Source organism: Monodelphis domestica, chromosome 2, assembly GCF_027887165.1.
Source record: "Monodelphis domestica isolate mMonDom1 chromosome 2, mMonDom1.pri, whole genome shotgun sequence".
Lineage (NCBI taxonomy): Eukaryota > Metazoa > Chordata > Mammalia > Didelphimorphia > Didelphidae > Monodelphis > Monodelphis domestica.
The window spans coordinates 25,763,599-25,790,635 of record NC_077228.1 but is presented as its reverse complement, the minus strand read 5'-3'; the positions used below and the strand labels follow the sequence as shown (position 1 = coordinate 25,790,635).

The following is a 27,037-nucleotide window of genomic DNA, read 5'->3' as shown; positions in this document are numbered from 1 at the left end:
AAGGAGGTCCTAGGTTCAAATCTACCCTCAGACACTTTCCTGCTGTGTGAACCTGTTGACAATGGAAACATTTAACAGTGTCCTTTTGAAATCCCAGCAGATTCCTGCCTTCACTGCAGTTCTGAAGTTGTCTTTCGGGATTGTTCCTTTCCATCATCATAGTTATGAAAATTGTCCTCCTCGTTCTTGCTCTATATGTATTCATAGACACATTCTTAGATGGGACTAATTCAAGCAATTATTATTAGAGTTAGAAAACCTTTTGGTCATATGTCATGTGTCATGTGCTGGAAACATGAGAGTGTGGAGCAGCTTCCAGACACAGGGCTAGAATAGGAAAAGGGATTCCTGATGGGAGGCTGGATGTTGAGTGAGTTTGGGTTGGGGAATACCCAGAATAGTATATTTCAAAATTTGAGAAACAAATTCTGGAGTTGAGAGTGTAATGTTCTAATGTGTTTTATTTTATTTTATTTTTATGACTGTTTTAAAGGTATCAGGAGAAGCTAATGAGACTCAGATTTCAGAAGCATTGAAGCGATACAGTGAGAGGGCCTTCTTTGTCCGGGAAGCCCTCTTTCATCTCTTCAGCCTGACTCATGTCATGGAAAAAACAAAGCCTGAGATATTGAAGGTAAAGTTGGTGTGCTGAGGAGAGGAATGGCTTCCTCTGATGCCTGTTTTATAGATGAGAAGGCCAAGGCCAAGGCATGACCGTGGCCTTCTGCCTCCATGTCCAGTGATGGTCTACCATGTTATATCACTTGAGACAGGTTCTGGAAACAAGTGGGAAAATGGTCTTGGGGGATATTCTTGCTTAGTGTTGCTAGGATGGGGATCCAACTAGAAGGAACTGCTAGATTAAAACCCCTTAGCCTTAAGACTCTGAGGCTGATCTTTTAAGCAGCAACAACAACAGCTTCCCTAAATGGACAGTGGGAGTGTGAAAAGGGCTTTCCAGAGTCAAACATTAGCATTAGCCCCAGAGATCTGATTGGGGTGGTCGTTGCTGAGGCTTCCTCTGATGTTCTAGGGGCACTGCTCCCAACAGAAGGAGGCTATGGATGTGGCCTGAATTCCAGGGAGGGCTTCTCTCATTTCAGCTGGTGGTTATTGGCATGAGGAACCACCCCATGAACTTGCCAGTCCAGCTAGCAGCGAGCGCATGTGTGTTTAACTTGACCAAACAGGACTTAGCCGTGGGAATGCCTGTGCGGCTCCTGGCAGACGTGACCCACCTGCTGCTCAAAGCCATGGAGCACTTTCCCAATCACCAGCAGGTAACTGAGTGCAGCCCCCATGCACGGGCTTTGGGGTAAGGGGAGGTTGGTGACTGGCTGTGGGTTTCTGAAGAAGCCAGAGAGACAGGTTTGAGTCCTACCTCTGATGCCCACTGACTGTGTGACTCAGGGCAAGTCACTAAACAACTCTTTGTTCTTGAAGCTCTCTAAGATGAAAAGTGGCAGAGAAGGCGCTAGCTTGCCTTGGTTTTCCTCTCTTGGGAGGTTTCAGTGCCCATGAAATCACAAGTCTAGTCCCTGACCTCTATTTCCAGTACATGACACATAATAGGCACTGAATCCTTATCTTGAATTTTTTAGTAGATTAAACCTAAATGTAATCCTTTTCTCTTCTCCCTATTACATTGTCTTTCACTCTCTGTCTCTCCCTTCTTCCCTCCCTCTCTCTCTCTCTCTCTCTCTCTCTCATGAATCATACCTTTTGGAGACAAATGCCAGCTATCAGTCCCATCCTTCCATGTCCATCTTTCCATCAGGATCTCTAGGTCTCTTTGTCCACTTGCCACCCTTTGGCCATTTGTGTAGAGGTGTGAGCATAGGTTATATTGCCTCTTCTGAATCACTGGGCCTCTTATCCTCTTCTGTTGTACCTACTACTCTGGATATCAGTACTATGCTCAGAGCTGACTCATGTTTAGTAGTTTGAGATATTTATATTATCTCATGTGATTTTTTTTTTAATGAGGAAATAGGTTAAGTCTCAGGTTAAGGTACTTGCCTTTGATCACACAGCTCAGAAATCTCAGATACAAGATTTGACCCATAGATCTCTCTAGATCTCAAGTGCCCTGTTTTTCCTTTGTGCTGTATGGCCCTCTTCAGGCAGTTTTTCTTTTCTCCCTATCGTTTCCATATAAAATATCCTTAATTAGATTTGCAAGAACCCAAGGCAGTAGATTTTTACCACAAGCTTTTGTTAGGTGGTGTTATTTCTCCCTTTTGAAGACCCTGTGTGTCAATCCTTTATTTTAGCTGTGATCCACGTTAATTCAGGCCTTCTCAGTGGTCTGTTCATTCCCCAAAGCTGCATTTCTCCTTTAGCTCTCCCTTATCTACATTCAGCAATGGGAGTCAAACATCACTGTGTCCCCATGACTTTCAGCTTGGTACCTAAAACTTCTTCCTCCTCCCAGGGCTTCTAGATTTCTTCTGGTGGTGACAGTCTGTATGCTCAGACTGCCTGACTCTCCTCAGCTTTTAGACAGGTGCAGAAACTCCAGGGAATTGAATTCCCCAAAGGAGTATGTGTTCTCTTGAGCAATGTTGGCTCCCAGGATCCTACGGCCACAGGTGGGACATTCCAGGCCATCGCTTCTAGCCCATCCCCCCCCACACTTTCCAGGGAAGAAAACCCAAGCAGGACAAGTGACTCCTTTGAGTTTAGTCAGCTGACTGGTGCCCCAGGCACTGTGCCAAGCAAGGTCACCCGTGTCATGAGTAGCAAAGTTGGGGGTTTTAGCATATCTTTGAGTATTCTCACAGGCCCTTGGCTTCCTCAGCTGCCCTTTTTCTGCACCCACCTGTATCTCTTCTTGTGGGTGTTCCTTAAGACTGGGTGGCCCATTCCTTGAGCTCAGGCTTCTTTTTAGTTTCTCCTTTGAGCAAGGAAATCTTCCACCCCCTCTAGGAAGTTACTGAAACCAGTAACTACCATTTTGTTAACTTGCTGAGCTCACCCAGCCCATAGATGGTCATATCTAGGTCTCAGAGGCATGGCCAACTCACTCAGTACTCTACCATGAGAGTGTCTCTTGCTTTGTCTATGAATTATTCACCTTCTCTTCTTGTTAGTCCCACTTGTCTGAACTCTCAGGTGAGGGAGAGAATGGAAGTTAGAGGGGGAGGCACAAAACTGCTCTGTGGACCACATCAGAGTCTGTCTCTGAGAGTACTTTCAGGCACCTTTAGTCAGTCAAACTACCTTGCATACCTTTGGGACCAGAAATGATGCTGCACCCTTCCCTCCCTTTGGCTCCTTTCTACCTTGCTGACCTCCATTCTGAACCTTCTAATTCTCCATTCTCCCTACATTCCATTGAAACTGGCCTCTTTGCTCTTCTCCATCCATGACACTCTATCTTCATTCCTTCCTTCTTGGATCTATCTCCCCTTCCCTCTCCCTCTTAGACTCAGCTCAAATGCTTCTTTCCCCAGGAAGCCTTCCATGGTTTGTGCCTCTCCCATCAAATTCTTGTTTATTTTGCCCATATTCTATCCATGCTTACATGTGTTGTACATTGTTTCTCCAGGCAGATCTTAAAATGCTCCCTGAGACCTAGGACTTTTGTTTCTCTAACCTGAAGACTGGACTTGTTACCATAGTGGAGCTTAATTTTGGTTGATTAATGTACATTAGTCAACTCCTCCATTGAGATCATTAAACAGAATATGGATTCCATAGGTCAGATCCCACAGGGCAGTTCTGGACCTTTTGTATGCAAATAGATGGGAAGAAAGAAGGTTTTGGGAAAGGCATAAAAACAGGTTGGAAAGACTTGGCCTCTTCTTGAAGAGAGGTAACCTGTTGAGGCTTTATTTGTTGTACATCATTTTAAAAGGTTATTTTGGGGCAACTAGAGAGCACAGTAGATAAAGGGACAGGGTTCAAAGCTGGCCTGAGACACTTCCTAGCTGTGTTACCTGGAGCGAGTCACTTAACCCCGACTACATAGTCCTTGCCACTCTTCTGTCTTAGAATTGATCCTAAGACAAAAGGTAAGGGTTTAAGAAAAAAAATTTTTTAAGGTTATTTTATCTAGGTTTTTTTCCCCCTTTGGCTTGACAGCTACAGAAAAACTGCCTTCTTTCACTGTGCAGTGACCGGATCCTTCAAGACGTTCCATTTGACAGGCAAGTGAGGTCCTAATAGTAAGCATTTTCCCTGGGGCCTGTGGTATCACCTGGTTGTCCTTCCTGTAGAATCAGTTATGCCAAGAGTCATTCATCAGTTTGGTTTGTCAGTATTTATTGGGTTCCTCTTCTGCAGTATGGTGAGCTTTGGAGGTATCCTTGACTGAGAACAAGTTTGGTACCTCCTCATCTTACAGAAAACAGAATCCTTTTGGGGGTAATCTAATGGCTCTGCCCTCAGATAGGATGCAGTCCAGTCCTCAGTCATAGGTTAGTAGGAAAGCATGAGCATGAATGGCTACAGATTATAGCAGATAAAAGTGTTTATGGGTTTGATAGAAAACTGGGATTCTTTTTTAGATCAATTTAAGGACTACAGCAATCCTGTGAGGTAAGTAATGCAAGGAATATCCTGATTTTGCAAATGAGTAAACTTAAGATTCAGAGGGATTAAGAAGTGTATCCAGAGTCACCCGGAGAGTTAGTGTATCAACCAAAGCTCTTCCCTTAGCATTCTCTGCTACCTTCCCTTCTCTGCCATGAAGGGATACAGAAAGTCTTTCTTTTCACCTGCCTCCAAGTTACCCCCTTTGGTTTTCATAATCAGAGTTAACATAATGTGAGAAAGGCAGACAGTAGGGCTGGTCTTCTTGTCTCATTTTCCAGCTGAGAAAATCGAGGCCTTGAGGAGTGAAGTGACTTACCCACAGTCCCATATCCAGTAGGTAGTAGAGACAGAATCTGAATCCAGGCCCTCTGATTCCCAGGAAATAGCCTGGAACTATTTTTGCCCTATCTTGTCAGCCCCAGATTTCATGCCTTCAGGAGTCATCTTGGAAACCACTGTCTCCTTCCAGGTTCGAAGCTGCCAAACTTGTCATGCAGTGGCTCTGTAATCATGAAGACCAGAACATGCAGAGGATGGCCGTAGCAATCATCTCCATCCTCGCTGCAAAGGTATCTCTTATGCCACGTTGTTATCTGTCTAGCGGGCTCAGTCTGTCCACAAAAAATATTATTTCAACAAACCAGATTGCTAGAAAACAAAAATGATGGATGTTGGAGGGGATGTGGGAAAAGTGGGAAACTAATGCATTGTTTGTGGAATTGTGAGCTGATCCAACTATTCTGGAGAGCAATCTGAAAATAGACCTAAAGGGCTCTAAAACTGTGCATACCCTTTGATCCAGCAATACCACTATTAAGTCTATATCCCAAAGAAAAAGGAAAAGGATTTAAATGTACAAAAATATTGATAGCAGCTCCTTTTGTGGTAGCAAGGAAATGGAGGGGATGCCCATCAATTGGGGAATGGCTGGACAAGTTGTGGTATATGATTGTAATGGAATGCTGTGGTGCTATAAGAAATGATGACGGATTTCAGAAAAGCCTGGAAAGACTTACATGAACTGATGCAGAATGAAGTGAGCAGAACCAGGAGAACATTGTACACGGGAACAGCAATATCGTACGAGGAACAACTGTGAATGACTTAGCTATTCTCAGCAACACAATGATCCAAGACAATCCCAAAGGACTCACGATGAAAAATGCTATCCACCTCCAGAGCAAGAACTGATGGAGTCTGAATGCAGATCGAAGCATACCATTTTCCACTTTATTTTCTTCATGCTTTTTTTTTTAATTTGTGTCTTTTCCCACAACATGATGAATATGGAAATATGTTTTGTATGCTAGCACATGTATAATCAGTATCAAATTGCTTACCATCTGTGGGAGGGGTGAGGGAGGGAGGGAGGAAGGGAGAGAATTGGGAATTCAAAATGTTAGTAAATGTATGCCAAAAATTGTTTTTACATGTAATTGGGGGGGGGGATATAAAATATTACTGGGGGGGGAATTAAAAATAAAAAAGTGGAAAAAAAAACCCCAGGTTGCTGAGCCCTGACTGATGGGATGTCTTCCTTGCTGGAGCAGTTCTCAGAATGACAAATGTAATTCCACTACAACAAAATTCCATTACAGCCAAAGAATTTGGGTGGTGTCTTAAGTGGGCTAACAATATATGACTCCATCAATAATTTCTTGGAATTTACCTGGAATTATTTGTTTGCAGCTTTCTACGGAACAGACTGCCCAGTTGGGAGCTGAGCTCTTCATCGTCAGGGTAGGTTGGTGGTACCTCTATGGGATCAGTTTCCTTTTCCAGATACTTTTCAAACAGTAACATGCTCACTTTAGCAAAATGGTCAGTTCTTTGTGCCCTCTCACTTAGACCATCAGTGTCCTCCCTTCTGGTATGCCCTTCACTCTGCTGCTAGAAGAGTAGCCTCTTACCCAGATCTGACGAGATCTATCCTAGGCTGCTGTGGAAGGCTGGCCATCAGCCTGTGGTAGGGCTGCCCCCTCCCCCCGCCCCCGCCTCCCTGCATCTTAATTTATTCCACTGCCCCTTTTCACTCTTTACCTGAGCACTTTTTTTTAATCTTTTCCTTTCCCATGTCACTGTCTATATTGTAGTAATTTCTGCTCATGTTTCATTTCTCCAGTGTTGTTTTATAATCTCCTTGAGGACTGGTACCACCAAGCTTCATTTTTACGTGCCCTGTCCCCCTCCCTAAGTCAGCATTGGTTGAATTAGAGCAAATCATTTTGTTCCTTGTGGATATCTGGAGAGAAGCTTCTCCAAGCTAAGAAAGTGTTAATTCTCTAGGAATTGGAGCCCTGGGTTCTGTATCTGCCTCCAGGTGACCTTGGACAAATCCCTTTGGGTCTGTCCTGAGAAATTCCCCATTTGTGAAAGAGAGGATTGGAGGGACCTTCTAGCTTTAAAACTCCCCGAATCTGTAAGTCTGGGTCACTTAGTACAACCCCTCTGTGCAAGTAGGGCCAGGAATTCTACCTGTATTACATGTTGTTTGGGTAGGAATTCTCCAGGTAAGTTAGTATTGTTGTGGATGAGAAATCAAAAACTTTTTACACAAACTTGAATTTCAACTCTAGAAATGACGTGGTTCTTGAACCCTATACATTTTTAAGTAGAGAATGACTTGGATCAGAAAACTTTTCAAAAGCAGAATGGGTTGCGGTTCCTTTGAATTTTTCTCCATAAGCAGAAATGCTTAGAATTTAATTAATCATTTTATTTCTGATAGATTTCTGCTACTTTCAAAAATGCAGAGTATAGAGTTTTTCTTCCATTCTGCTAAGGCAACCCATTTTTCTTTTGAGGAGCCCTTCCATCAATCCTAAGGCTGCCATCCTGCATTTAAACCCATTGTTACCCATTCTGCCTTTAAAGGCCAAGAATTACAAGTATAGTCTGCCACATGAATGCCCCTCAGAACCACCAAGAAAGCCATCATGTTCCCCCAAGTCTCTTTGTGCCTCAGGGAGCACAATCTGGGGTGCCATGGCCATCCCAAACACTGAATTTTCTACTTCCGGGTGCTTTCCAGCTAACTGGTTTATTTCCTGGAATAGGGAGATGAGCATGAATTGCTTAAAACAGATTTGAAGTCTAAAACTAAATGGTTGAGCCATGCCTAGCTGTTTGCTGAGGTTCAGGTTTTCCTGACTGAATCTAGGACACTCTTTGCCAGGATGTCCAGCTGCTGGGGAAGTACTTAGTGCTCAATACTATGTCTGGGAGGGCTCATGAATTTTCAGGTGTTACTGAGCAGACACGAGTTTAGATTTCACCCTTTTTCTTTTCTTCTAGCAACTTCTCCAGATAGTGAAGCAAAAAACCAGCCAGAACTCCGTGGACACAACCCTCAAGTTCACCCTGAGCGCCCTTTGGAATCTCACGGATGAGTCCCCAACAACCTGCAAACACTTTATAGAAAACCAGGGTCTTGAGCTCTTCATGAGGGTGCTGGAGGTGAGCACAGCTGGGCAACTTTGGCTTTGCTCCATCCTCCTGGTGAAGTAATGACCAAACCTGCTTTCTCTCTCTCTCTCTTTCTCTCTTTCTCTCTCTTTCTCTCTCTCTACTTTCTCTCTCTATTTCTCTCTTCTCTCCACAGTCCTTCCCAACAGAGTCCTCCATTCAGCAGAAAGTCCTTGGCCTTTTGGTAAGATGTGATGCATGTTGTGCTCCCCCTTTTTGTCACCTGGTACATGTGAAGGAAAGTCCCTAATTATCCACTTTGTTGTTTTTAAAATAACAATTAGAGACCTTTTGTCTTTATAGCACCCAGGTACATCTCCCTCCCTGTTCTCAAAGAGCCATTCCTTATAAAATCCTGATCCTAGGTCTAAAACACTACCTGTAATCACACACACACACACTCACACCTCACACTCACACTCACCAACACCCACCCAGGAAGTAGGAGAATGTGCTTTCCTCTTTGGGGAAAGCGTGATCATTTCATCATTTAGCTGGAGATGGGGGTGGGGACAGGAACAGGGGTGGGATCTTGCCACTTACATTTTGTAGCAAATGGAAGCCAGGGCATGTAGTTAAGCCATGAACTTCAGCCTGGATTAATAATGTAAAAAGAGGAGGGCAGTGGGTAGCTCAGTGGACTGAGAGCCAGGCCTAGAGACAGGAGGTCCTAGGTTCAGATCTGGCCTCAGACACTTCCTAGCTGTGTGACTAGAACATAGTGGGTGGCCCCAGAACTTGCCTTCAGTGAGTGTCCTGTTGGCGCAATGGTGACTGGTTAGGAAGGCAGCTGGGGATGGGGCTTGTTACTTTTTTTTTTTTTTGCAAATTGTACAGAAATCAAGAAATAGAAACATTTCTTTATGTAAAGAATATTATTTTCAAGTATCTTTAAAGGTTTTAGACTCATTTGTTACTAAACATGACTATTCTACTTTTTCAGGCTTCTACATTTGAAACCTTGGTAATATCCCCTGGCCTTTTCTTTCCTTCCCCTGCTTGCTTCACTTAGGCCCTTTGGATTATCTCAACCTACCCTCCCTGGATCCTTCTTTGCCCCAATGTCCAGCACCAGACCTAGCTCAGCTGGGATTAGAGACATTGCAGCAATAGCAATAGCTCCCTGATCTGCTTGGTGGACCATCTCCCCCACTTTCTGCTTCCAGGTCTTTTCTCTACCTTCCATATGCCAGAGCTGGTCATTCAGGTGGCTCCGCCTGCTCCAGAATTGGGGAGCTAAAGCAGTTTGCCCCCTTTCCCTGGTATTTAGGGTTCTCCACTCACTGGGCTTAAATCACAATGAGCAAACGTGACATGTCACTTTGTTTTTTTCTGTTCAGCTCATGGCCTGTTGTATATTTTGGCTGCCATTTTTGATGGTGCCTTATGGGTCTGCTAGACTAGGAACACCTTTAAGTTAAGGACTGTCTTAAATGGGCCTCACGCCTCCAGCAGTGCTTGTCATAGAGCTCTTTGTATAGTGGGCACTTAATGATTATAGAATTAAATTTCAAATTGTCATAGGGACCGAATCAAGTGGGCATGTGCAACCCAGCCATACTGTTGTCAGAGTTCATTCAGCATTCTGTCAGTGAGGACAAGACCTTAAGACAGAAAAGCAGGCTTCAATGCCCTCATCTTGCCAGGCAAGAGTTTTTCTCTCTTCACAGTGGTTAGCAGCTGCTTGGATACTAGTCTTCCCGTTATTCTCCCAACTGAAAGGGGTCAGTACCTGTCCCCTCCAGCTGCCAAAGCCCTCAGAGGATCCTGGCTTGTTTAGCTCTTACCTGAGTCTGTCACTTTGGGCATGGGTCTTCCTTTTCGACTCCCCTCTGAGCTTTTGCACAGCCTCTTGTCTCACTATATGCTGCTTCTAACAGGCAGACCAGCTCAATCTGGTATATGTGGCCAGGGGCAGATACCTGTACAATGATAGCCTAATGATGGACTCGCTGCCTCCATCACAGGGACTCTCCGGAATGTTGTTGATTTACAAAGAGCTGCCTTCATTATGTAGTCATCCAGGAACATAGGGTTGTTTGGGCAAGAAGGTGAACATTTAGAAGGGCTGTTTTGGCTCAAACCAGGGAATAAGATGTAGTGGCATGATTTAGTTGAGAATCCAAGAACGAACACCGAGAAGGGAGTGTTTAGTCAAATAGGTGGCCTGGAGAGAGCACTGGTCCAGGAGTCACTCAAGATCTGAGTTCCAATCTGTCCTCGATACCCACTAGCTGTGTGAACCTGGGCAAATCACTTAACCTTTGCTTACCTTAATCCACTGGAAAAGAGAATGGCAAACTCCAGTATCTTTGCCAAGAAAACCCCATGGCCAGTATGGTCCACGGAGTCGAGACAAGTCAGATGCAATAACAGCTGCCCTAAATAGAGGAGGAAGTGTGCTACCAATGTGTCCGATGTTGCAGAGGGGTCAGTAGATACTTACTGTTTGAATGAATTTGTCCCAGGTGTTACGTCCTCTAGCTACCGAACTAAAGCACAGTAGATCAGTAAGAGGCCATCCTAATGCAGAGTTTTAATGTGCTTTATTTCTTTCCAGAACAACATAGCTGAAGTCAAAGAATTACATTCTGAGCTGATGTGGAAGGACTTTATAGACCATATCAGTAAACTCCTGCACAGCGTTGAGGTTGAAGTCAGTTACTTCGCAGCAGGAATTATTGCCCATTTGATATCCAGAGGTGAACAGGCCTGGACATTGAGCCGCACCCAAAGAAATGCTCTCCTCGATGATCTGGTACAGTCCTAGCCATACTGCACTGTTGGCCTGTTGGCCTGTGGCCGCATTGTCAGAGATTTGAGTCTGTCCACACCAGGGCAGCCAGTGTAACGTTTGATTGTGTTGTGTCTTTGTGTCTTACAGCATTCGGCCATTTTGAAATGGCCAACACCGGACTGTGAGATGGTGGCATACAGGTAATTAGCACATCCATCTGTTTCACGAATACCTGTTAAGTATTTACTGGGTGCCAGCTACATCGTAAGCTCCAGCACCAGGGGAAGCAAAAGTGCCCTGGGAAATGTGGCCCAAGGGCCAGGTCAGATCTGAAGGGGAAAGGGAGGGAGAGGGGAGACATTTCAATTGCAGAGAATGTGGTGAGCCAAGACAAAGAAGAGTGTGACTGTGGGAGCTGGCTAGTCTCTCCTTACCTGAGATTAGGGTCTTTTATCTTCATAGCCCCAGCAGTGTGAGCAGGTACTGCTGTAGAGAGTAGGAACTCCATTTACAGGTGGATGGGGAAACTGAGGCCCAAAGGGGTGAATGGATTTTGCTGTGGTCAAGTAGAGCATTTATTAAGCACCTACTCTGTGCCAAGCACTGTGCTAAGTGAGTTTCAGAGGCAGAAATCACATCAAGTTCTGAGTCCAGTTCCAATACTATTCAAGGGAACAGAGACTTCTAAAAAGTGTGGCTGGAATGTAGAGTCCTTGGAGCGGAGAATAGTAATAAGATGGCTGGAGAGGTATTTGGGCACCAGATTGTGGAGTGCCTTGAATGTCTGGCAAGTGCTCTCACTTCTTCCCTGCATGCCTCCCCAATCCATTGAAAAGGCAAGAGATATGATACCTATTTGACATATGATGTCATGCAAAACATATTTCCTCATTAGCTTTAGGTCATTCCCCACTCAGTGGACATCTACTTTGGTTCCATGAAACATAGAAACTTTTTTTTCCTACTGCAAAAAATGTTGCTCTCTTTTGGTATGAATCAGGACTTTGGTTTTGACACTGAACTCCTCAGAGTAGATAAGCAGTAGGATTACTGGTTCAGAGGATATGGATTTTTCAAAGGGTATAGCTTGTTGACATACCACTCCACACTAACCTTTTAATATCACTAGTATCATTGTCATCATCTTTAATGGATGTTGTATCAAGATTCCTTATTTTACATTTTCATCTCAAAAGGCAGCTGTATACAAAAGAAAGCCCTTTGTAAAGCTTGGCATGCTCAAGAAACATGAAGGAAAGCAGGGTTAAAAACTGCTGCTGGCATTCACTTTATGCCTTCTCTTCCCTCTCACTAGAATTTGACTTCTCCTTCACTTAACATTTGTTTCTTTTCCCTTTATTTTTGTCTTTTTTCCCCTTCTGTCTGTTTCTGGGGTTTTTTCTCTCTCACTCAGTTTAATATAAGATGAAAACATTTAAAAGGCCCATTCTGGAAAATGGTGACCCATCTTCTCATTAACTTTCAGGTCTTTTAATCCGTTTTTCCCATTGCTCGGCTGTTTTACGACCCCTGGTGTGCAGTTGTGGGCGGTATGGGCCATGCAGCACGTCTGCAGCAAGAACCGTATGTACTAGGGAGGGCATGATGGCGGTGGGTGGCCAAGTTGGTCTTCTGTTGGATCACCAACCCATTTCTGTGTTGTCAGCATGTAAAAGACCAACCAACACTCCCTTGATGTGTGTTTGCCTTAGTGAGTGCAGTTGAAATGCCCTAAGGAATTGCCCATATTGACTTATAAACTTCTTCCTCTTTTGTGGCTCCTTGACTTATTAGAAAGGGTTAAAGAACAACACTGGCCAAAAGGCTACTTCCACTTTCAAAATGTAACTATGCTTCTGGCTCACTTGGGTCATTTCTAGAATAAAAACCCTGGATGCATAGCCTTGCAGAATGGGAAGAGTCCTCAGTGATCATCTAGTAGTCTGGCTATTACCTACAAAAGAATAAACAAAGAGTGGTCCATCCAGCCTTTGGCAAAGGACCTCCAGACAGCCCACAGCTCTCATTGTTAAGAATCTTTTCTTTATTTTAAGCCAGAATTGCCCTTTTGCACCTCCCACTCATTTTCCTGCTTCTCCCTGACTCAGAATCAGGAGGAAAAAAAATACGATCCATCTTATATCACAGCCCATCAAAGTTTTAACTACCCAGTATACCACCTTGAAACATCTGTCTCTTGTGCCTTTGGGTGTTAAACAGGACCTGTTTAGGTATCTGTTCTCCCATATGATAGTCAATTGTGTATATGAGTACTGTGCCAAGTACTGTGAGGCACAAAGATGAACAGATCAGTCACCAGACCATCTTCAGGCCAGCACGTACACTAAGATCTTGTCTCATTTTTACTCGTGTACAGTTGGGTCTGCTGAGTAGAGAACAAGCACTTCTCTGCTTTGTCTTTTCTAACTCGACCCCTGGCCCAGGGCCTAGCACAGAAGAGTCGCTTAATAAATGCCTTTTGGATTGAGGTGAATTCGAAAAGGTCGGGATTCCATCTGACTACAAGTTGGTCAGGGAAAGGTTTCATGATCAGAAGGTGGTGTAAGAGCTGGAGCTGGAAGGGGATGTGGGATGTCATCAAGGCAGAGAGAAGAGTAAACCTTCATCCACTCTGGATGGAGCTTGTGGGTACCTACTTATATATGTGCTTTTTTCTCCCCCACCCCATCCCCGGGAGTGTGCGCTTCTCCAGGGCAAGGGGCTGGTTTTGTCTTTCTGTGGGTCTCCAGCACTTGGCACAGCACCTGGTACCTAGTAGATATTGACTGGAACAGTCTGTGAGAGGACATCATGCCAGGAGCACTGGGAGGCCCACCTTTGAGCCCTCCCTTGGATGCCCACCTCATTGAGCTAAGAATCCTTCCTCCCAGGTCTACAAACACTATGATCTGCTATCCTAGGAGGCCTAATAGAGAGAATGCTGCAATTAGAGCAAAGTAGACCTGAGTTCAAATACTACTCCAGAGCTTAGCAAGCCACTGGACCTCTCTGAACCTGTTCGTTATCTCATTTGTAAAATGGGGCTAATATAGCATGGCCCGCATAGGGACTCTCTGAGACTCGCAAGAGGTGATTTTGTCCAGAGCTTTGCTCATCTGAAAGCCTTGTATGATGCTGATGAGCTAGGGTCCATTGGGGAGGCCAGCCCCCCAGAGCTGACGTGACTGGGCCACAGCTCCAGTGTGGAAGGCAGTCAGGCATGTTTTTCTGCTTTCTTCCAGCGGCTCGGTACTGCAGCATGCTCATTGAAGAAGGTGGGCTGCAGCATCTCTACAACATCAAGGAGCAGGACCAGACTGACCCCCACGTTCAGCAGATCGCCATCGCCATCCTGGACAGCTTGGAAAAACACATTGTCCGCCATGGGCGACCGCCTCCGGGGAAGAAGCAGCCCCAGGCCAAGCTCCATTGAGAGCCAAAGGTCAAGGGCCCATGGAAGGCCTGGCACTGTGGTTGTGTTCCCTCCTCTGCACGTTAGTCAGGAGGCCTACTGCAGTGAGGAGCCTTGGCACCTTATTGCTGCAGGATTATTTATTAGTGGACGTGGACAGTGATGCCCATTCAAGCAATTCTTTAATTCCTCTTGTGATTTTTTTAATTTAAGGCAAAAAGAGAGAAGGACCCCGTGCAACCTTCTCTGATGCCATTTAGAGACCTTTCCACATAATTCCTTTGGTGTGTGAATATACCTGTGCTTGTGAGATTGTGCATCATTAGGACAAACTTCAGTGCACGAGCCCACTGCAAAGATGGGTCTACATTGAGGAGATCTGCAAAATTTTCCCAAGCCAGTTGGTGCTTGATGGGATAGGTGGTCTGCTTTCTCTGCCTGGCACAGCTCCTGCCTTTGATGCTCTGGCCCCTCCATACTCCCAAGCCATCCCTTGAGAAGGAGCACGTGAGTGGCAGCATAGCACTTGGATTCTGTGTCTCACCTGGTGGAGGCCCTCTGCCAGGCTATAAAGCTGGTGGGGAACGACAAGGCGAAGAGCTTCAGGCTATTGATGGAAGAGAGGTCTTGGGCAAGTGGCCTCTGTCCTGAAGCCTTCACTTGCATGACCTCTCTTTCTGAGACTTTCCTGATGCAGCAACCAAGCATGTGTGTTCTCTCTTTATCCTGGGAAGGCTGCTCAGCTGTTTTTCTTGTAAAAGTTTTTGATACCTGACCCCCTTCCCTCCTTAAGAATCTTTCGGACTTTTTTTTGTGAAATATCCTAAGATCCCCTTTTTTTGAAAATCACAGTTGTTGTGGAGGTTCCCTGTATACATCACCACCACCATCCCCATGACCCCCAGCCATTTCTTTTCTATTTCATGTCTTTCTGTGTCCAGGGAACTCAAGGTTGCACCACACATTCCCCTGCCCCGTTGGGAGTAATGCTGGCAGTGATGGGCCCTGGGGTCCTGAAGTGCAAGGCCCTTGGTTGCCTCTGTTTTTGTTCTGATGTCTTGTCCCTGTCTTACTGCCAGAGGAGGAAAAGACAGCCAAGGAAGGAAAATTTGGCAATTGCTTGGCATCTAGTACCATCATCAGTGTATTCAGGAAAATCTCTCTTGATTGGCAACCAATCACCTAAAAAGTCACTTGTTCTAGGATTTTGCACTACACACAAGTGTCATTATGTTCCCAGTGGGGCCTTCTTAGAGCACTGGGGGACCAGCACTTGTCAGACTCCCCAAGGAGGAGATGCTGTGTTGTTTTATTACAGATCCAGGTCTGTGGGAAAGACAGAATCCATCTTTCCTTTACAGCATGGCTCTTGTTTCCCTGGAACAGCCAGAGTTTTAAAGTGAGATCTGAGTTGGTGTGTTGAAGGTAGCTAGGGCCTAGGGGTGTTTGTAAGACTGCTCATTTCCTAAAGAAATGTCTCTTTTTTTAATGCAATTATCTTACTGGCATGCGGTTAACATCTTGGTTTGGTCTCATTTCAAATGACCGTAAGAATAATTCAACTTTAATTTCGAAGTCTGCTTGGTTAGAATGAAAATTGAATCCAGCTAAAGGAAGAAAATGAGTAAATTCATGGTGGTTAGAGTTTATTTTGTTTGAGCTCTGGACTTCTGACCCCGTAGGCTGAGAAATCTTGTAGACTTGGCCCATCGTCACAAGTCAAATCTACTTCAGAGGGATATAGCAGACTTTTTTTTAAGGGGAAGAAAACCTGATGTCATGTTCATATAAAATTGAATTTAATTTCAATTTTTCCTTTTGGATTATTTTAACTTGTTTTTAAAACGTCACTAACTGTACAATGTGACATGTTGGCAGGATAATGCATATACTTGGCCAATCAGAGCTGAACTGAAGACCAGGGACAATTGTCACCAGCCTCAAAGCTCCATCTGTGCATCTGCTACTTCCAGCCTGAGCACCCAAGGGGATGGGCAAAGAGATCTGTGAGGAATTGGCATTCCCCTTCTGTTCTACCCCATACAGGATGAAAGCACATGTGCTGATCACATGGAGAGGTCATGAAGTCACTGAAAATGTCTAGAAGATGGAAAGTTTCCATTACGGTACAGGCCAGATGAGCTGCCCAGTGGAAACCAAGCAGCTGCTCTCTTAGCTTGATTATTTAAAGTTTGATTTAACCTTAATCCCCACCCCACCCCTCCTCAGCAATGGGCAGAACCATTGGAGGAGGAGCCCCACAGCAGTTGGCACTTGCCCCATTTGTGTTTACAAATGCTAGTGCCTTTCTTTCCCAGATGCTTCTTAGTGGGGTGCTAGAGCACATGGAGGTACCAGACTGTGTGGGTTAGACTCTAGATCCAGCTGGGCTGTGATTGATATAGGGAAACAGTGTCTATGGAGCCACATGGGGAATGCCCTGGCCCTCCCTGTGGCAAAGCTTTGTACTTTCCAATAATAGAGCACTGGAATGGTTTCGACATTTGTTGCCTTCCACAGTTCCCCCTCCTATGGCTAGGAGTACTGGGTCAAGCACAAAGTGGATGACAGTGGAACCACTCCCAGCATCAGTGCACTCAAAAGAATACATCACTCGGGATAGCAATGCTATGAAAACTGTGCTAAGGGAAAGGGGTAAACCTTCTGAGAGCCCAGCAGGCACCAGGACTGCAGAGCTTCCCTTCGGAGCCATACTTGCTTGTCAGGCCCGAGGATGGCCAGAATTAGTAGCTACCTTTCCCTATCCCTACGTAGGTTGAGCTGTGATTTTGACACTACATAAAAGCACCCTTGGTTTGTGCAATGAACAAGACTAAGAAGTATTGGGTAGGCCTCTTGGCTTCTCCAGCCAAGTCGTCAGTGATTCTGACCTGTAGGAGTTGAAGGCTTGCTCAGTCTCCTGGTTGTGTTTCTGAATTTAAGAATGTCGGCCCCATCACTCCAAGGCTGTGCTCTAGGACATGGAAGCTGTTGTGGTTCGGAATGACTGTCTGGGATACAGGGGTGCGGATGGCCCAAGAGTGGTGGGCCGTGATCGCAGGAGAAGGTTGTTTATAGGGGTCCCTTCTTTGTGAAATTTACTGAGAGGCCCTGATAAGGTAGGGTGAGTTTTAGGGAAATTGCTGCTGTTGATGGAAAATCTGGGGCCGGCCAGTCTGTGACCTAAGCTAACCCATCTCCATTGGAAGCTGTTCCGGGATTCAGTTAGGAGCAAGCCCTTCAGGTCACGTGCTGAGGTGAGAGGGCCAAGAACGGGCCAGCCGGGTACCAGCACTGGTCCGCCAGTCTCCAGAGTCTGGGAGAGGAGATGACTTCCCATGTCGGCCTTCCTCTTCCCTTCCTGCTACTGGCGATCACCACCTCGGACAAGGACAGGCATACTACAGTTTGGTCTTCGGATGCTCTCGTTTCTCAGCAGCCTGAAGCTGCCCAAAGGACTTGAGGTCCTGGTGGGATCTGCAGGAAATGCTGGCTCATTGCTTCTTGCCTCCTTTGGCTGGGATTCCCCACTTCTCTCTCCTCTTCCCACTCAATCTGAAGAGAACCCAGCAGAAAGCTAGAAAGTGTTTGCCTCTGGCTTTGGGGTTCTCGTGCCACATTGGAGTGGATGCCCTGCAACCTTTGACTTGAAGCTAATGGTCCTGGCCAAGCTGCAGCAGCTCGGCTTAAGCCCGGAGCAGACAGAACCAGAGCCATTTCGCCATCTGCTAGGAGCTGGCAGGGTGGGCTTGGGTCGCGATGAGGCTCTGCCTCCCACTCAGACTGGGGTGTGGGAGAACAGAGTGTATGTGCTGAATGTTGGACAAACCTCGACTGTAGGCCCCGCCTTCAAAGGATGATGTGTATGTTGAACCCACGAGGGAGAGTTCATCGAGTGGCCTTTACGTGAATCATTGATGTACTTTGTTTTTGTAATTGCACAGGAGCTGTGTGTTTGGAGATGTTCTAGGGTGGTTAGAGTTCTAAATGGGCCACTTTGCCCCACCCTTGCCCCAAGCCTGCTGGAAGGGAGCCGAGGGGCAAGTTGGACTTCTTTCTTTGCTGTGTGTTTGCTTGAAGTGGGTACTCGTGCTACCCCGGCTAGAAGTCTCAAAGTCACTTTATGGGAAATCATGGAGACCTTGAGGTTTGATCAGGTAGTTGCAGGTGTTCTCTTTGGGAATCGCTTGTGCAAAATTATACTTTGGCTCCTTTGGGGGTGCATTTAGATTAGCCAAGAAACCAATAAATGTGGGCTTTTGCAGGATTAAGAGTTTAGGAGCATTTTTTTTAAAAGAGGGAGATAAGCCCAGATCATCCAATTGGCCAGGATAAATTAAAGCTGCATCTGACATTTTCAGGAGTTCCCTGAGCTTTCTGATTTATGGTCTACTCTTGTTTTGGGTTTTTGCTCCACTCAGCTTCTTTTGTAACTTTTTCCAAATCCGTCGGAAAGCATAATGTTGGTCTTTTTTTTCCTCCCAAAGGTTCTCAATGATCTGGCCTCAATGCACTGTTACCACTGTGGCTGGATAAGTGGGGAGTAGACTGTATCTGGATTGTACCACATTTCTAACCAATCCATTTCTTGGCTGGTTAACATTGTGTGATCGGGGCAGGGTGGGGGGTGGGGGGTTGAGAATGGGGTGTTTGGGTTTTGGCCTAAAATAAATGTTATAAATTTTGTGTATAAGGTGTCTGTTGTCTTTGATGATTGAGATTTACTTAGAAATCTGGTTAAACACTTGATTATGAGACTGTAGATTTCAAACTGAAAGCTTCTTAGAAATCCTCTCCATTATCCTTGTTTTACAATCTGTTTGCCTTTGTTTTCCCACCTATAAAGTGGGGATAATAACAATACCTACCTCTCAGGATTGTGAGGATCAAATGAGATCATTCTTGTCCCATGCTTAGCACAATGTCTGGCCACATAGCCGATCTTAATAAATATTTATTGACTGACAATTGTTTTTTCTAAATCCCTGTTTTCCCCCCATCTCAGCAGGTGGGTCACTCCTGCTGGCTCTTTTTTATTCCCTTGTACTACCTTCACTCAGGTTTTCATACTCATCATCCACCTTCTTCGCTATTTCCTTCAGCAGCTCAGGCAGTGAAATCAACCCCAAATCCATGCTGTCATTTCCACTGTCTTCCCCTCAATCAAGCCCCAACAGGATCCTCTCATACATCTCTCAGCCAATGACCCCACTGAGAAAAGTGCAGACACGTATCTCTCTTCTTCTATTCCACAGCTTCACCTTTCCCCATCACCAGTCTTTTCTTTGGTTCCATCCTTTAGGATGAAGTAGGTCGTGACCTTGTTAAAAGAAGACTTCTTTTACCCTTGGCCTCAAAGACAGAACCTTGGAGTTGGATAGGACCCCAGAGGCAATCTAGCCCATTTTGAACCCAAACAAGAACATATCCAAGAAATGGCCCCTTTAGTAAAGAAAACAGTGGAGACTTTCCTTGGATCCATTTCATTTTTGGATAACTTTGTAGGAAATTTTCCCTACATCAAGGCTAAATTCAGGGAAGGCCAGGTGGCTCAGTTGATTAGAGCCGGGCCTGGAGACAGGGTTCCTGGGTTCAATTCTGGCCTCAGACATTTCCTAGCTGTGTGACTGGGCAAGTCACAACTGCCATTGCCCAGCCCTTACTACTCTTCTGCCTTAGAATGATTCTAAGGCAGAAGGGTAAGGGTTAAAAAAAAATGTGTGTGTGTGTGTATACATTTCTCTGGTTGCGCCTGATTCTTCCCTCTGAGGTCAGGCTGGACCCTCTTTGAGGTGACAGCCCTTCAGATGCCTGAATCCAGCTCTCGTGTTCCTTCTGAGTCTTTTCTGGGGTCACTATCTCTAGGTCTTTTCATTGGTCCATTTCTGGGATGAACTCACACTTTCAACTCTCCTCTGGACTCTCCAGCATGTCCATTTTCTTGTGTATGTGCTGCTACCACTAAACTCTCTTCTTACAGTCTGGCTATGTATGGTTGTCACAATAAACTTTGAAGGCAGCATCTGTCCTGTCTTTGCCAGAACACAGAACCTGGCACATGGATGCCCGATAAAATGCTTGTTCGTTCACAAGTGGGATGATTGTCCTTCTAGTCTTGTAGCCCCCATGGTTCCCTCAACAGGGCCTACAATTCAGTTAGCTTTTTTGGCTGCCCACATCTCATTTTGAGTCTGCTGTTCACTAAACCCCCACCCATCTCTCTTAGATAACCATGCCTTTCTCATCTTGTACTTAGGAAATTAATTTTTGAAACCACATAAAACGTTTTTCTTTTATCCTAGTTAAATTTTATTAGATTTGGCCTTTAGTTTCAGCCTGTCAGGAATTTTTTGGAGTCTAGACCCTGCTACTCAGTGTTAGTTATCGCCAAGTTCTCTGTATCATCCACAAATTTAATAAGCTTTCTTGCTGCCCCAAGGGCCATGGGAATGACAGGGTCCCCAGACCACTGGCCCTGCTTCCAGCCATCCTCTCGGGAAGCAACTCCTAAGCACATGAGACCTGGGAATCATTGCTGCAGCAGCTATGGCCCCCACTCCATGTCCTCAGGAGCACCATATACTGAGGACCTGGGAAAAAAGTTCTCCCCACCAAAGTTCATTGTTCAGTGGTGCATGCAACTTCAGGTTTTTGTCAGTGGAAAGATTATCTGCTTTACCACTGACTTTTTTTTTTAACCCTTAGCTTCTGTCTTAGAAATGATAAGTATCCCCCCCCCCAAAAAAAAAAGAGTGGTATGGACTAGGCAATTGGGGTTAAGTGACTTGCCCAGGGTCATACAGCTAGGGAATGTCTGAGGCCAAATTGAACCCAGGACCCCTCATCTCCAGGTCTGGCACTCTATATACTTGAGCCACCCAGCTGCCTTATATCACTGACCTTTTAAAGACCATCTGACTTGCAACTGAAAACTAATGATGTGTTGTTTTCCCCCATTAGAATGTGAACTCAAGAGCAGAGACTCTTGAGTGTTCTCTTTGTATCTACACAGTATTGACGGAAGGTAAAGGTTTAAAAAAAAAACCAGTCACTTCCCAGCTGTGTGACCCTGGGTAAGTCACTTGACCCCCATTGCCTAGCCCTTACTGCTCTTCTGCCTTGGAACCAATACACAGTACTGACAGATGGAAGGTGAGGGTTTGTACACAGTAAGCACTAAATAAATGCGGTTGTTCATTCAGATGCTTTCATCTGTGTTTGCAGACTAGATTCCAATAGTGTGCCACATTGGATAAGTCACTTCCCCTTATCTGGGCTTCGGTCAGTAGCTGGGGTTGGACTGCCTGACCTCCAAGGTCCCTTCCAGCTCTAACGTCGGCCTTTGTAGCCCTCCCCTGACCTGAGGGTCCAGGTGCGCTTGGGGGGGTTCTCAGGCTCTTTGGTCCTGCCCAGAGAAGCTGGGAAGGGCAGTATGGAATTTCTTCCCAGGTCACGGTAGGATCAGCTGCGCCGGGTCCCCAAAGCTCAAATCAAGTTGTATTTGAAATAAAGAGAAAGAGGTGGAATTCCTGGGAGGACCCAGTGAGAAACCTTGATCCGGCACCCAGGAAGCTGTTGTCTGCCCACCTTGTTGCCTCCATAGCTCCATCTGCTCTGCTGCTGCTTCCTGCCCACGGATGGCGCCTGCGTTTCTCTCAAGCCATCAGCAGATGGCGGAGGCTGCCTGCCTTAAGTCAGTCATTTCACATTAGAATGGGTGGAGAAAATAGTGGAGGCACCAGGCTCAGACTGGCTGCTTTGCCAGGGAGATTATCATTGGAAGGAGACAGTTTGTGAGGGGCTTTAAGCACCAAACCGTAATCGGGAGTCTGGGTGGCAGGGGTTAGTGGTGTGGTCAGATTTGTGCTGGCTTCTGTTCTTGTTCATCCTCCATTTTCTTTTTCTTTTAAACTCTCACCTTCCATCAACCATTTTCATTATAACACATCTTAGATTCAGTACTGTGTATTGGCTCCAAGGCAGAAGAGTGGTCAGGGCTGGGCCACTGGGATTGAGTGACTTGCCCAGGGTCACCCAGCTGGGCAGTGTCTGAGGCTCACCTTCCTGAAGTTAAAGCCAGCCTCCACCACTGACCAGCTGTGTGATCCTGGGCAAGTCACTTAATCTTGTGTGCCTCGGTTTCCTCATCTGTAAAATGAGCCAAAGAAGGAAGTGCCAAACCCCTGCAGTATCTTTGCCAAGAAAACCCCAAATGGGGTCCCAAAGATTGGACACAATAAAATGACTGGACCATAACTAGTTGTAGTCGTAATATCCTCCGTAGTAGAAGGAAAGTTCAGAAGAGGGGAGAGGACGGTGGGATGATGAGTTGTGTTTTGGATTGTTGAGTTAAGATCCTGTTTGAGAGGCCCCAAAAGCATTCTATGATTCGGTACTGGAGGTCAGGAGAGAGGTTAGGGCTAGATTTCTAGATTTGGAAATGCTAGTTGAACCCATGGGAGCTGATAAGATCTCCAAGGGAAACTATAGACTAAAAAGAGAAGCGGGTCCATGACAGAACCTTGGGGGACAGTCCCAGCAAGTGCAAATACGAAGTAGATGAAGATCCAGCAGTATTGATCAGATAAATGGGAGGCAGTAACCAGCCTTTTATTCATCACCTACTATGCACATGCCAGGCATGGTGCTCACAAGCACTTTACAAGTCCCTGGGGATATAAAGAAAAACAAAACAACAAAAACCAGCCCCTCTTCTCCAGGAGCTCCCAGGCTAATGGGGGAAACAACACACTAAGGTCTACTACCAACAAGATATAGATTGGATGGATTGGAGTTGATTAATCAGGAAAAGGCCTTATTGTTCAATGAAACTGGGAAAAGTTCCCTGTAAGAGGAGGGATTTCAGCACCGTCCTCTTCAGGGAAGCCAGGAAGCAGAGACCAGTGAAAACATTCCATGCATAGAGGACAGCCTGTGACAATGCTAAAGACTTAAGAGTTGAGTGCCGGCCAGAAACCTTTGTAAGAAAGAGATGGCAAGATCAAGGGTGGGAGCCAAGAGGGGGCACAAGAGAAGGTTCTGGGGAGCTGGAACATTTGAGGGAGCATCACCATTCACGTCCAAGTCCTCCCAGTATTAAGTGCTGCGTTCACCGAGGGCTAAAGGAGAACGTTCTGGGGAAGCCCATGGATGGGGTCTGCTGTGAGTAGCATGAACTTGGGAGAGGCAAAGATATGAGGGGAGGTTGCAGGTGCTGGGACTTCCCCACCGTAGCAGGATAGGAGGGAAGGATCACTAGACCACCCGAGTGTGGCTTAGGGACAGGGCGATGAAACCAAAACAGCAGCATAGCCTGCCTTCCGAATTGTGGGAAGCCACATCACTGCTTGACTTTTTTAGCCCAGAGAAGCCCTGGCACCCTTCGATGGTAGAAAGGCTATACTGGTCAGGAGAGGTGACTAACAGGCCCTCAATGTTCTGTAGGAAACAGGAAATTGGATGAATGCAGAGAAGTATGAGAAGTCATGAATGGACGCAAAGAGAAAGAGTCGAGGGAACGAGCTGTGATGCTGGTAAACTGTGCGTGTGTGTGTCCAAGATCCCCATGTACCCCCTTAAATGGAGTGCTACAGAGGGTCTACACACACATAGGAGGATAAACACCCCTGTTTCTCCTCCAAACTGCGGGTCTGACACCTTGGAGATCTGCCTCCCTTATAGAGTTAAGTGTAACCCTGTGGCAGGGTAACACTTCCCCGATTCACCTCTCTAGCTTAAGCCCCCACCTAATATAGTTTCTGTCCATACAACCAGTCACAATAATAACACTTTTCGATCTTCAATATAACCATCTAGTTAATCGGGCAAAGAACGTAAAATTATAGATAAATGCATAAAAAATAAAATATATGTCAAATCAACTGTGAACCCTGAGTCACTCTCCCAGTAATGCATTCAATAGATATGGTGAAGTGGACAAACCCAAATGGGAACCTGAAATGAGAAGATTTGGGGGAGGAAAACTGCTTGGGATAACTCACCTCTGCATGGCAGGCTGCGATGTTATGGGTCAATTCAGGAATATTTGGACCACACGAAAGCACATCTCTGCCCCCTCCATCCGTCTGTTGGGGAAATTCTCTTCTCTCTACTCAAATACAGCATCACAAGCCCTTTCAATCTGCCAGTGCTCTCAATAGGGCTTTTAGAAAGCGTTTCCCTTTAATGTGAATAACAGTTCTCTTTAAGTCAGAAACTCCACAACTCAACCAGTTGGCCATCACTGGGCTGTAAGGACTAGACAGGTTCACAATTTAAGGCAGCTGACCGAGGCCCTCTCTGGCTTTCCTTCTCAAATCAGAGGTGCCAACTGGGTGGAACCAATCCTCATGTAAGGCTCTACCTTCCTCTGAAGAGCCCCAGGGAAAGCTGGTGCCCAGTCATCACCACCCCCCATGATCAGTCCATCTTCTGCTTTCTCTTGGCTTTGGCCTGCCTCTTTCTCCGTCTCTGGAGCAGTAGTTGTTAAATGAAAGCTTTTCTGACAGAAACTTACATTTTACCTTTTTTAACAAGATTTCCCACACTTTTCCTTTTTCTATCATACTTCAGTCTTTAAAAGTCTTTAAAATCTCTCATTTTCTTAGTTTTTACCCTCTTTAGTCATCAAACAATCAATAATAAATGACTTGGCCTACTGTCACACTTCAAAGGCTCTCTGAAATGCTCAACATGTTGCCCTTGAAACTGTTTTTTCCCCACTTAACATTTCTTTAGTTTTTAATTAGCAAAAATATCTTTCTTTTCCTCTTAAAACACTAACACGTTCCTGCACAATCACGGCCTCAGTCCACATTGTTGACAACGAATTCAAAGTTTTCAAATCCACATCACAGATCCTTTTCTCTCCAAAAATATCCAGATCGAATCTAATAGTACTTTCTTCATACTCATTTTAGCAGTTTATCATAAAATGGTTTCCCACTCTTTTAGGTATCAAAATGTTCATCCATAACATGCAGCAATATCTTACATTCTTTGACAATAAATATAAATCTTTTCTTTTGAACAAAAACTACATTTTCTTCCTCTTTATCATTAACAGCTCCATGTGAAAAAAGTCCTTAAAGATTCATCTTATCTTACAAATAAAATAACTAATGATGGAAATGGAAAGAACTATGAAACAATTGAAAATTAATATTACTAAACAACAGAGAAAAAACTTGGCCACAAAGAAGAGAGATGAGAAAATGATGCCACTCTCCCCGTACCTCTGTGGAGTTGTGTCTTTTTTTTTCTTCAATACATTGAGTGGTTTGGGGGATTTTTTCCCCTCTTCTTTTTTTTCCCCTTTTTTTCCTCCTTTAAATTAGGGATAGGAGGGGAAGGAAGAAGTACACAGGGAGACATTTTAATCTAAAACCAAAAGAATCATTTTTTACAAAGAACTCAATTTTTTGAAGTTTTCTCTTCCCACTAGAATATAGAAGTTCCCACTAGCCCTAGATTCTCAAACAAGATCACTCAGTAGTTTAAGGAACAACCTCCCTTGGTAGCTTATCAAGTCCCCTCAATTCCATGTTAGCACAGACTTCTCTAGTGATGATATTCTGTTTCCTGTTACCAGACAGCTAGTATTTACATACCAATTTAAGGTTTGCAAAGCACCTTATAAATACTGTCATTTTATCTTTAAAATAACTTTTCCCCCTATAGTAATACCTTCCATGCATCTAAAAGATCAAGAGACTACCCCAGGCCCTCCCCAATTCTCAACCCAGTCCAGTTCCTCCTGGGGTTTACAGTTAGGGCTATTCAGGTTACCCAGAGGGGACAACTGGATGTTTCAGTGACTAGAGATCCAGATCTGGAAACAGAAGTCTTGAATTCAAATAGGACTTCAGACACTTTCTAGCTGTGTGACCCTGGGCAAGTCACTAGTTTCTTAGCCTTACCACTCTTCTGCCTTGGAACCAGAACAGATATACAGTCTCCTTTCTAAGATGGAAAGTAGGAGTTTTAAAGCAATCACCTCGGGCTATTTTAAGAGCCAAGGAGGGGAAAGTACAAATCCACTTACAGCCTCTGGCCAGAAGACATCAGAAGTTCCTCCTATCTGTCAGAATGAACTTTGGCATTTAATTCTCCAAAGGTAGAAGTTGAGAGGTCAAAGTTGAAAGGTTGCCATCTTGAGTGGTGAGAGCCAATGGAAAAGATTTCCAACTTGGCTCCTCACTCCTGTGGCCCAAGGCAGATCCCATCATCCCTGAGCCTCAGTCTTGTCTGTAAAAGAGAGAGGCTGGGTTTCGTGACCTCCTGGGTTTCTTTCAGTTCTAAAACAGAATGGGAGGGCATGGCTCCACATAAACAAGACCAAGATGCCTGGCCAAACACAAAGAGACCCTGGACCTTGTCCTGAGCTCAGCTCTTTGAAATAGGGTCTCTGACCCGTGCTCAGGACCTCCCTCAAATGAGATCCTGGCTAGAAAAGCCATCCCAACTCAATCTAGATTAATTATTGTGACCAGACATTTCACGTCTTCCAAGGATAGGAAAGTCACCATCTACTGCAGGTACTATATTATAAACTCAAAGAGGACAAAGTCTGTGCTCTCTGAGCAGACTAGCTGTTAGTCTGATCCTGGCATTTCCCCTCAAGCCTACTCCAGCTCCCCTATCAATCTGCATCCAGGTCATGCCTTCTCCCCAAATCTAGCATGTGCTATGAGACTTGCAGCCCATAACTATGGGTTTGTTTGTTTTTTCCAGTAGGAGTCCACTAATTTTTTTTTTTACTCTCAAAGTGACCTCATCTTAGACCAGCAAATAGGAATCATAGGATTTTAAACTGAAAGAGATCTCAGAGACCATCTAGACTAACTTCATTTTACAGATGAGAAGACTGAGGCCCAGAGAGTAAA

At 45.1% G+C, this 27,037-nt stretch overlaps 1 protein-coding gene across 2 annotated transcripts in view; it reads left to right on the top strand.

The window, feature by feature from the left end:
* LOC100018195 (protein zyg-11 homolog B) overlaps nt 1–18,843 on the top strand; it is a 58,319-nt gene extending 39,476 nt beyond the window's left edge. The window contains exons 4-14 of one of the 2 annotated variants that reach the window (XM_007480165.3): nt 494–634; nt 1,104–1,280; nt 4,087–4,151; nt 5,009–5,108; nt 6,229–6,279; nt 7,834–7,995; nt 8,141–8,188; nt 10,565–10,762; nt 10,889–10,941; nt 12,228–12,325; nt 13,984–18,843. In XM_007480165.3, the coding sequence (XP_007480227.1) occupies nt 494–634; nt 1,104–1,280; nt 4,087–4,151; nt 5,009–5,108; nt 6,229–6,279; nt 7,834–7,995; nt 8,141–8,188; nt 10,565–10,762; nt 10,889–10,941; nt 12,228–12,325; nt 13,984–14,174 (1,284 nt within the window). In that variant the 3' untranslated portion in view covers nt 14,175–18,843. The remainder of the gene's footprint in view (nt 1–493; nt 635–1,103; nt 1,281–4,086; nt 4,152–5,008; nt 5,109–6,228; nt 6,280–7,833; nt 7,996–8,140; nt 8,189–10,564; nt 10,763–10,888; nt 10,942–12,227; nt 12,326–13,983) is intronic. The other variant, XM_016429768.2, reaches the window with a different exon arrangement.
* Nucleotides 18,844–27,037: the final 8,194 nt, after the last annotated feature.